Genomic DNA, 11,705 nt, shown 5'->3' on the forward strand with positions numbered 1-11,705 from the left:
CTGCAGTGAGAAGAGCTCTTTCCTCTTTCACTGCTCATCTTCTGGTGCACTCCTCCCACCCCATAAACAGCTCTCTCCTCCCACCCTTCTCTCTGTGTTGCTCTTGTGAAGACTGAACTACTTCTGTTTCTGTTCTGTTCCTGTTTCAGAGTGACATTTGAGCAGGACATCTCTGGAAGCAGCACATCACATCTTGGTGAATGTGAAGGTAGGTACAAGAAGGAGCTGGCTGTTCACACTTCCCCTCCTCGCCTCCTCCTAAAATGTCAGAGGTATAATATTCAGGCTCTAGAATCCACTACCTGACCCACCACAAGAAGCCAAACAAGGCTATTCCGCCCAGGACAGAAATCAACAACAACCTAATATTTTAAATTCTTATGTCTAGATATCCAAGGGGTATTCAGCTGGTGCTGGCACCTGTGTAAAGCGGCAGAAAAGGCAAAGGAGGAGTCCAATCAGTCAAGGAAAACTGTCTTTATTCAAAACTACAAGTCCCAACAAGGATCTTAGTTTCGGCATTCAAATGACACCTTCCTCAGGGAACACATAGAAACATAGAAAGATGACGGCAGAAAAGGGCTACAGCCCATTAAGTCTGCCCATTCTACTGACCCACCCCATTAAGTCTGAGTGCTGATGACTTTATTCCTTAGCGCGACCCTCGTAGGGATCCCACGTGGATGTCCCATTTATTCTTAAAGTCGAGCAAGCTGGTGGCCTTGATCACCTGCACCGGAAGTTTGTTCCAGTGATCCACCACCCTTTCTGTGAAGAAGTACTTCCTTGTGTCTCCATTAAATTTCCCTCCTCTGAGTTTGAGCAGGTGCCCCCTTGTGACCGAGGGTCCTTTGGGAAAGAAGATGTCGTCTTCCACCTCGACACGTCCTGTGACGTATTTAAATGTCTCAATCATGTCACCCCCTTTCCCTGCGCTCCTCTAGAGTATAGAGCTGCAATTTACCCAGTCTTTCTTCGTATGAGAGACCCTTGAGTCCGGAGACCATTCTAGTGGCCATCCGCTGGACCAACTCGGCTCGAAGCACATCTTTACGGTAATGTGGCCTCCAGAATTGCACACAGTATTCCAGATGAGGTCTCACCATGGTTCTGTAAAGTGGCATTATGACTTCAGGCTTGTGGCTGACGAAGCTTCTCTTGATACATCCCATCATTTGCTTTGCCTTGGATGAGGCCTTCTCTACTTGTTTGGCAGCCTTCATGTCTGCACTGATGATTACTCCCAAGTCCCGTTCTTCTGAAGTCCTAGCTAGTGCTTCTCCATTCAAGGTGTATGTTCTGCATGGATTTCTGCTGCCGAGATGCATGACCTTACACTTCTTAGCGTTGAAGCCCAGCTGCCATGTTGAGGACCAGTTTTCCAACATGATCAGATCCTGCGTCATACTACCCTTGAGACTGCTTTCACTTACTTTATCACAGTTTGGCGTCGTCGGCGAACAGTGTTACTTTACCCTGAAGCCCCCGGGTCAAGTCCCTTATGAATATGTTGAAAAGAGATGGTCCCAGGACTGATCCTTGCGGCACTCCACTAGTCACCTCCGATGTCTCAGAGAGGGTGCCATTGACCACCACCCTCTGAAGTCTTCCACTCAGCCAATCATTGACCCATGCAGTTAGTTTCTCACCTAACCCCATCGATTTCATCTTGTTTAATAGTCTACGGTGCGGGACACTGTCAAAAGCTTTACTGAAATCCAAGTACACTACGTCCAGAGACTCTCCCGCGTTAATTTCCAAGTGAGCGCCAAGAGTTTCAACGTCAGTTGTGTCCTCTGAGGAAGGCATCGGTTGGACGCCGAAACTAGGACCCTTGCCTCTTCTACTGTACTACCTGTGTAAGGCAGCACAGTCAGGACAGGGGTTAGAAATAGAGAATAACACGGGGACAAATTTTTCCCCGTCCCCGCAGGAACTCGTTTTCCTGTCCCATTCTAGCAAGTTCTTTTCCTGTCCCTGCCCCATTCCTGCAAGCTTTGTCTTCATCTATACAAGCTTCAAACACTTTAAAATCATAAGTGTTCAAGGCTTGTGCGGTTAAGGCAGAGCTTACAGGAATGGGACAGGGACAGCGACAAAACTCGCAGGGATGGGGAAATTAAGTTACTGCGGGGATAGGGACAAATTTGTCTCCGTGTCATTCTCTAGTTAGAAACAAAGGTCCACTCCAAAGGCTAAAGTTTTTTTTCAGTGAGTGGGTCTTGCTCTTGGAAAACCAGAGTCTTCCACCCATTTTAATGTCTAGCTGTGGTCACCGGCCATAAGGACAATAATGCTAGAAGCTGTATCTTCTATAATCAAATTCTCAAAGGTTCTGAGCAACTGCCCTGGAAAATGCTGCATGGTAGTGGGGAGGAGAGAGAGAGAGGGAGAGGGGGAACATAAGTTGGAAGGAAGTGGGGAGAAGAGAGAGGGGGAGCAGATGCTGAAGGGAAGTGGAGAGAGAGGGAGGAGCAGACACTTTATGGAAGTGGGGAGGGGAGAGGGGAACTGATGCTGAAGGGAAGTGAGAAGGAGGAGAGAGAGGGGAGCACATACTGGATGGAAGAAGGGGATAAACAAAAAAGGGCACATGCTGGATTGGGGGAAGAGGATAGAGTTAATGAGATACTGGAAAGATGTGGCATGCTATAGGTAGTCACAGTGAAAGGGAAATTGAGGACTGGAAAGTAAGAAAGCAGACAAGAGGTAGAAAACAAATTGAGAAGGAAGAGCAGAAAAGGAAGGGAAAGGGAGAGGAGAGAGAGATACCAGAGCATTGGGGGAGGGAGAAAAGACAGATAACCAGAATTGAAAAGAGGAGAGAGATGCTAAAAATCGCCTGGGGGAGGGAGGGAAAGATGGAAGGGAAGAAGACAGAGATGCCAGACCATGGGGTGAGTGAAGGGAAGAAGACGGGTGCCAGACCAATGAAGGTGGAGGGAGAGATGGAAAGTTGAGGCAGTTTCTAGTAGAGACATAGAAATAGAGCAGATGCCATATGGAAGAAGCAAAGAGAAGGCAGACAGTGGATAGAAGGAAGAGAATGAGATGAGGAAAGCAGAAACCAGACAACAAAGGTAGAAAAAATTTTCTATTACTTTTCTGCTTTAGGATAAAGTAGTATTGTAGCTGTGTTGATAAACGTTTATAAACAAAGCCCTGCCAGCTGAAGATCTCTTCCTCTAGTTTGGCAGCCTGAATTCTGATTTATAAAATGACAATTGTACAAAATATTGTTTCTTTTTATACTTTATTAAAATAAGCTCAGTATAAAAACTATTCGATGGGATCAGATGGTTTACGGGGTGGGGAAGGAAACCAAGCTCGCGGGGATGGAGCAGTGAGCTCACAGGAATGGGGACCAAGTTCGTGGGGCGGAGACAGGGACAATTTTTTTCCTTGTTTCACTCTCTATTGTCACAAGTGTTTGCATAAATGGGCCAATCAGATCGATTCCCATTCATGCAAACACTTGTGATAATACACACACATTTATTTAGGCCAAACAGATGTACCCCCTAAGAAATTTGTGTGCATTTTCACAAATGTCTGCGTGAATGGGCCAATCAGATCTATACTCTAAAGAAATTTGTAACTGACACAGCAGCTCCTAGAGATTCAGGTGTACTTAACGGAAGGTCAAATCACAGGCTAGCCAGAAGTTATACACCATTCTTCTCCTCACCAGTTGCCTTTTGTTCCTCATCTGCTGCAGGGTCAGTTACTGAGAGCTTCATTGAAGAACCAGATGGGCTTGTATCTGTGAATCTGCTGGTCATCTCTTCTGTGGCTGCCTTCGTCATTGGTGCAGTGATCTCTGGCTTCAGCGTGTGCTGGTTTATTGGCCACCGAGACCGGAAAGAGATGGCCCGGCGAAAAGACAAGGAGAACATCCTTTCCCACAGCGAATCAGTGGTCAGCGTCAGTCGGCTGGGTGGAATGTCGGAGCGCAGATCCAGAGATCAGCCCGAGAACCTGCTGGCACCCTTGATGCAGAATGGATGGCCCAAAGCTCTTATCAAAGTCAGTCAGCATGACCTGGATTCTGGGATCCTACCCACCCCTGAGCAAACACCCTTGCAGCAAAAGCGTTGTCCCAACAACTTCAAGACCTGCAGCTGGGAGCAGAGTCACAATCTAATTAACTCATCTATCCGGGACCCCTCGTGCCATCCAGGGTCATCTGTGATCCTGCTCCACTCGGGTCATCGTGTTGGCAGCAGCGGGAGAGTTATCCCGATCTCATGCCACTCTATGCTGATGGACCAGGAGCTGATAAACCAGGGCAGCAATTCATCAGTGGACATGCACTATGTACCCATCAGCGGGCAACTGCACAGCGAGGGACACAGGCAGTCACACCACAGGCCTGGGGTTACCCTGGGAAGGAGCTCCTATGGTGAGTTCCCTGTCACACCGCATGACAGTCCCGATCGACGGCGGGTAGTCTCTGCACCCACTAGCGACAGGGACTATGCCAGCTCTCTGCACTGGAACCCTGACAAATTGAATTTCAACAGCAACAACGCAGCCAGGCCAGCACACATCAAGAGAAATCATACATTCAACAGCATGGACAGTGCCCCCCGGCCTGTGGACTCCCTGTATCTCAGGCACATGGCCGGCCAACACCGGGCTACCACAGCCATGAGTGGGCAATGTGGACTTACAGACTTTAGCCTCCTGCTCAAGTATGGAACGGAGCGGACTCCCACGCTTAAATGAAAGAGCTCATTTTTGTAGCTCTGATACAGAACGGAGAGCAGCCTGAGCCAGGAGTATGCACTTACTAATTAACAGATTCTATATAAATAAATTTATCTATATGGAAAAAAAAAATAGCAAACGCTGGAACCACCTGGGATCCTCAGGGATCGGACAGAGCTTGGAGGACTATTTTTTTGGAGGGGGTGAGAGCGGAAGGTCATTGACTGGTGGTAGTTCTCCCTCAGCCATTGCACTTTTCCAGCAAATTCTTCATTTTATAGTGAAAGGAGAGAGCAGACAGCTTGCTCCTGGAAAGGAGGGATTTTTGAAGGATGAACAGGCTGAAAATGTTTATTAAAAATTCATTTTTGACAACCCCCCTCCTCCCCCTGAGCTGAAGCTACCTGTCTCTGTAGCCAACAGCACAAGGGATGGGGGGGGGTCTCTTGAGAAAATGTATGATGAAATTCATCTGTTAGGCTGATGGCTTGCTTTCTCTGATTCCTTTTCTCCATTGCCTTGGTTAGAGGGCTTTCCATCTGCAGAAGGTTGAATTGCTAGGCCAGCGTCACCCTTCCTGTAGATTGACCAACTTAAATCAGAAGGCATACATTGAATCAGACCTAAGTTTACCCCATCCCATCCCCCTTCACAAACAGGTTGGCTCAGTTGCTCCAAAGATATCAAGAACCATTAGTCCAGAGATATAGTGGAGTAAAACCAGGACAGGTGGAGCCTGTCCACAATGATAACCTGTAGCTGTGCCCTCTATCCTCTGTCCCAGGCAGGTATCCCAGAACATCTCCACACTTAGCAGTGAGCACATTTCAGAGACTTTGGGGAGAGACCAGCTCCTGTCTGCCTCCCTCCATCAGCCCTTCTTTGGGCTTAAGAAACAAAAGCTAGAAAAGTTATGTGTCATATACCCTGCCAGAGAGGTTTCCGTAATAACAGCTGTAGGGGGCATGTAAGACAACAGCCCAAGAACTGCACATGTTCAGTAAATTTACTCCTACATCAAATGGGATTCCTTAAACCGCAGGAAAACATTTAGGACAGAGTTGCTAAGAGACCCTTTCTGGCTGGTTCTTGGAGTGTAATCAGTTGAGTTGGGGTAAATTGGGGCAAGATCCCTCATTTTCTCTGTGATGTTAGTTTGACTGGAGAGGCCTCATTCAGGAGGTGCATAGTTGAAACCCTTGAGGGCTGCAAACAGATCTGCTGTTCTAAATGTGTCTGCAAACATTTAGATCCAGGGCTGGTGTTAGGCAGAGACAGGAGAGGGGGGCCTCAAAGCCCACCTGCAAGCTATGAGGCAAGCTTGGGGCACCCGGCAGTATGGAAACCCGGGGCAACTGCCCTGTTTGCCGCCCCCTAACACCAGCTCTGTTTAGAGCAAGAAACAGATTGATGCACATAGCAGAATTTGCTAGAAAACCAGATGTGTGTCATTTTAATCTGATCTGCTTAGCTTGAGATGGGAGGTGGGCGGAAAATTCTGGCCTGCATTTGGCCATGAGGATCTCATCTGTTTCAATGTAACAGTTGCTGTTGTTGGAGATTCCTAATCCTGTCCTGAGGACCACAAAGCCGGCCTGAGCCTCCTCCAACAGATTTGAGGAAACCCTGGGCTAGGTGAAAGTCTTCAAAAGCCACACTGATAGGTCTGATCTTCACGGTGACTAAAAGGTGAACATCAAACAGTTTCTTATGTGACCATAGGACATTATTCGTAGAAGATATCTTGCACACTAAACCTGCCCGGGGGCTACCAGAATTGGATTTGGGTTAGTGTTTGCATGCTCGGGCCTGAAAGGATTTGAGCACAGGGCTTGTGTAACAGCAGTGTAGGGCAGTGGGTGAGTGGCCAGCAGGTTACCTCTGACCCAAGCTTTAGCAGACCAACACAAGCACCAGAAGACCACATCCCAGTAACTGGTTGCAGAGAATAGGAAAAACCCCTTCAGAAAACAGAACTCCTGGCATAATGATAAATCGAGCTCACACACATCACCCCCCTACAAAACAAAATTATATTATGATAATACGTTTCCAACAGCAAAATGTTCATCATATTCTCATGCAATGCCTGTAACATCACAGAATCGCCTCCAGTCTCACAACAGCTAATCAATTCTTGGCAGCAGCACTGGAACACTCGCCTCTAAATTAAGCTGACGGCATGCACCCAAAGACTTTAACTGCACTCATACATATTAATTACAATAACTGAATGTATTTCTATGGGAAAGCAAGCGATGCTGTATTATTGCAGGCCAGTATAAATACAGGATTACATGAGGCCGGCAGGCATTGGATATTGGTCTACTCAAAACCATAGGCTTTAGTTCTAGCACCCTGCAAGCTGATTCCCCAAGGGCCTTCTACACCATCCCGGCCTTTTCTCATACGTAGCGACCCTTGCAACACTTCTGTTTGGGGTGCTTTGATTTGAACAGAAAATAGGCTTACAACTGTGATAAAGTTTCTATAGAAATCCTGCACCCTCCACAGGAAGATTATACCTTGCTAGACCTTCAGAGCCTACTAGAAGGATCGGAAGAAACCCAGTAACTGTAGCTTTTTTTTAAGGTTCTGCTCGTTTTCCAAACTCTAACACTGAACACTGGAATAGCAACTTTTGGATTAGTTTTGTGACCATAATGAGAGACTCAAATCAAAGTCTGATACTTGGGGATGCCCATTGTTCAACAGGGAGGGCTAGAAAAACAAAAATTAAAATCCATAGGACAAATACTCAGCTGTCACGAGCGAGTGCTTTGCTGACTGCTGCCAGTATTATCCCTGGATATTTATTGGGCCAATGGCATAGTAGGGGGGATGGGGAAGTGGACCGCCTTGGGCTCTGTCTTAGTGGGAGCACCAGCACCTCTCCTCCATCTTCTGGTCCTTCCCCACCCCTCCCCTATAACGCATGCACCTTCCCTTTCCCCTGTGCAAGCAGCATCACCAGCCTGCTGCTCGTTCCAGCCTTGGCTCTCCATCTGAAGTCACTTCCTGGTTGCGGGACCAGGAAGTGACATCAGAGGGAGAGCTAAGTTCAGCACAGGCAGCAGGCTGGAGATGCTACTCGTGCCGGTGAAGTTAAAGAGATATGTGGGAAGGGAATGGGCACATGTGGCGTTGGGGCAGGAAAGGAGTAGGGGCATGAAGAAGAAGGTGGGAAGCGCCATCACCCCGAGCGCCTCCCACCCTCGCTGCACCACTGTGCTAGGCCATGCCTAGGCTTTGGGGTTGAATATCCAATTTATGCTGCACTGGCTAACACATGGCTGGTTAGGTCAATACACTTCTCCCTCGGTATTCGCAGGGGTTAGGTGCAGAGCCGGACCGCGAAATGTGAAAAATTGCAAATAACTTCTCAGCCCGCTCTGACACCCTCCCGCCTCCCTCCTGCATCCCCGGAACCTTACCTGGTGGTCTAGTGGTGAAGCGGGGCAGGAGCATTCTGATGACGGCTCTGCACGGGGCAGGAGCATAGGATGATTTCTCCTGCCCCGCTTCACTGCTAGACCATCAGGTAAGGTTCCGGGGAGGCTTGGATGGCTTAAAAAATAGTTAAAAATGAAGACAGGTTGTTTGTAAAAAAAAAAAAATTGCGAATAATCGAATCCGCAGATACTGAAACCGCGGATTCGGAGGGAGAAGTGTACTCAAATCTTAACCGGCCATGGATTGCCACTTAAAGATAGGACTGTGTTTTATGCGGTCCCATTTATGCAGACTCGTATCCTGGCCATTTAACTACTGAACACATATTTGGCACTTAATTGGCCAAGTGCTGACTCTGTCCCCGGAACTCCCCCAAAATTGCGGTTTTCACTTAGATGCTAGTAGTGATAACCAGTTAATTGCTGCTGAAATTAATGAACATGTAATTTAACTGGACAGTGGCCATTTCTGGCCAGTTAAATCATTCTGAATGCTGACCAGCTTGTGGTCAGTACCAAAAAAGCACTTACCATAGCTAGCTAACTTTGGGAATTAATCAGATAAATGGCTAGAGGACAGGGACATTTAAAAATAAAGGGATAGAACTATAAAACAAGTTAACTAAGCAGGATCCACCCCCTGGAAATTTACACCAATTCCAAGAGCTTTAAACTGGCTTCCCAGCGTCAAGCCCTTTTTTTCTTGGGTAGAGAGGAAAATGGATGAGAGTGGAGCCTCGGAAAGTCTCTTTCCCACCCCTCGGCAGATGTGTGGCAGTACATAAAGTCTGTGCGTTTATTTGCAATTCTTCCAGCCAATTCATGTGAGCTTCCCTGAACATGTCACTAAAGAAGAGAGGAAAGGGTGAGGAGCCACAATTCTTTTATATACTGGGCAAAAATTGTGCTCTTGATGCCATATGGGCAGCACTGTATTGAGGGCTGAACTCAGGAGACTGAGCCCAATTTAAAGCTTTTCCTTATATAACACAGTTACACTACAGATGGGTCCTGAAGACATATCTACCAGAGAACCATTCTTCCCTACCCAAATAGTGCTACCTCAGCAGAAAGCCCATAATCTGATCCTAACAGGAAGGTGGGGGGGGGGAGGGCGGAGGAGGTGTATCCTAAGACGACAACACCTCTGTCAGAACAAAAGGGGCAATTGCAGGCCAGATTTAAGCATAAGCAATACAGATAACTGCCGAGGATACCATATTTTGAAAATGTCAACTACATAAGCAGAAGAAGGGCCTGCACTCCCCCTTGCTTTAGGGTGGTGAATCTTCCCTCAATCCTGGGCATCCACTCCTAAGGAGAGCCACTGTGGTACTCTGATCCCCCTCCCATCCATTCCATCTCTCCAGTACCGCCTTTAGAAGCCAACATTTTAAATCTAGCCTTGGACAATCCAACCCCTATTTACCCTTTCCCACTGATCGTCACAGCTACGAACCTTGACCATTGGACAACTCTATAAATGTATAATCGCCAGGGCCAAGAGCACAGTTCCCTCAGCCCAATAACTTCAAAAAGCACAATTTGATTTCAGGCTTTGTAATGATTTGTGGGGTGAAAATCATTGCAGGATCTTGAAATATCATTTTGCTTCTGGTGTGTGTTGTTTTTTTTTGTTTGTTTTTTTGGCAGATACTGTGAAGAAGGGACTCAGTCCCAGCCTGCTAGGGGTCTTAACTGATTTTATTTTCTAAATGATTGAACAATCCATGTACATTTGTTTATTATAATTACTGTTTTCCTTAATTCAGTTTCTGTGCAGGCCTGTTGTCCCAGCAATGTGTGTGCTTCCGGAAAGTTCCTAGAGCATTTTTTTGTGTGTGTGTTTTTGGGGGGATGGATAGTATTGCTTGCTTGCCTGCCTGCTTTGTATCACTGCTGTATTTCTCCTGGGCACAAGAATCATGTCTTACTGGTTCCTTCTCTTCACGTTTGTCAGGGTTGGGGAGCAGGGTCACACTGAGAGCTGCAGAAGATGGAGGAAGAAGGGGCCAGGAGAACTGCATTTCCTCTTTCGTTTCACAGACACATGGGTTTGATGGCAGAGCCAGCCACAAGGGGCCCCACACTCCTAGGGCCACACGCTTAACTGAGTCAGCACCTTTGTTTCCCTCCCCTACTCCCCCAGGTCTGGGATCTCAAATCCTTGTGCCCAAGATCTGGCATCTACCCCTATCTCTGAACCCCTCCTTCCTCGTGGACCAGCATTTTCCCCTCTTTCTAATCCTCATCCCCATGTTGCATTATAAACAGTGTTGCTCCAGGAATCTACAGCTTGCTGGCGGCAGCAGCAAGTCACTTGTGCTGCTGAGGGCCTTTCGCAGAACCTTCCCTCTGTGGTGTCCCACTTCCTCTGACATAACTTTCTGTTTTATCGGGTGTGAGATGCCATAAAGGGAAGGTTCCAAGACTAGCTCCTGACAATCCAAGTGAGACTCAGGGAGTGGCACTAAGGGTCAAAGTGAGGATATGGGTCAGGGGAAGATGCTGGACTGGGTTGGAGGGGTTCAAAGAGAGGGGCAGACATTGACCATGGTGGTAGTGGCTCATTTGAAATCTTGGGGGTGGGGCATCAAACTTGCTCACACAAGGAGAGCCCTACCAAACTGTCCACACAGGAACCCGTGATTGCTAAGGCCAGCCCTGTTTGAAAGGATAGCTGCTGCCAACCCTCTTCTCACAGACAAGCATGTCTCAGCTGTGGTGGGCCTTCTCCTGCCATCATTTTTACAGAATGAGATCACTCTGCAACTCACCTCTACCTTGAAAGGCAAGGTGCTGTCCCAAAGTCCCATCTACAGTAAGACAACCCTAGAATCTGAGGCAGAATGCTGAAGCCCCACCACCACCGAGGGAAGGGGGCAGCTCTGCACCTCTACCAGTAAGAGGATACTTTCCAAAAATAGCTTTCTAGTAGAAGAAAGATCTAGTCATTAAAAAAAAAAAAGACTCACACATCACATTTGAGACAAATGCTAGTTGATCATCTCCAGCACTGAACATCACGAGGCACGCTGTCCTGGTGGCACACATTAATAACTGTCCTTCCATACTGCATTTTGGAATCTGGGCTACTCCCCATCAAAAAGGAAACAGGATTGCACCTCCTAAAATGCAATAAAAGCAAACAATACCCCAAGGCTCAGCTAAACACAGAAAATGTCCACTACCTCGTACCCACCCTAGAAATAGGACACTGGCTTTCCTTGCAACCCTACCCTATGCCAGAAGGCATTTGGCTGTTTGACGTGGGGTAGAAGATAAGACATCCAGATCAGAAAGTGCAGTTTCCCATAGTATTTTTTTTTTTTTTAAATGCTGGTGTACCAGAGGGTGCTGAAAAGTTCTCAGCCCAATCAGCCAACTTCCTACATTTTTGCCGCTGTAACTGAAAAGAGCGTTAACTTATTTTGTTAAGTGCCAATCTGCAGAAACAAAATTCTATGTTTTTTGACATTGTTTCAGATAATTGATTGAACCACATCAACGTTATTTTCTCTTGGGCTGAGGACTCGTAGGTGC

The 11,705-nt window shown here is 47.2% G+C and overlaps 1 protein-coding gene across 3 annotated transcripts in view; it reads left to right on the top strand.

Annotated features, from left to right (window-relative positions):
- Positions 1 to 10,101, top strand: part of SEMA6B (semaphorin 6B) — a 241,785-nt gene extending 231,684 nt beyond the window's left edge. For all 3 annotated transcript variants that reach the window (XM_033954396.1, XM_033954398.1, XM_033954397.1), the window contains 2 exons: positions 150 to 208; positions 3,719 to 10,101. In XM_033954396.1, the coding sequence (XP_033810287.1) occupies positions 150 to 208; positions 3,719 to 4,728 (1,069 nt within the window). In that variant the 3' untranslated portion in view covers positions 4,729 to 10,101. The remainder of the gene's footprint in view (positions 1 to 149; positions 209 to 3,718) is intronic.
- Positions 10,102 to 11,705: the final 1,604 nt, after the last annotated feature.

The sequence above is a fragment of the Geotrypetes seraphini genome, chromosome 8 (genome assembly GCF_902459505.1).
Source record: "Geotrypetes seraphini chromosome 8, aGeoSer1.1, whole genome shotgun sequence".
Taxonomy (NCBI): domain Eukaryota; kingdom Metazoa; phylum Chordata; class Amphibia; order Gymnophiona; family Dermophiidae; genus Geotrypetes; species Geotrypetes seraphini.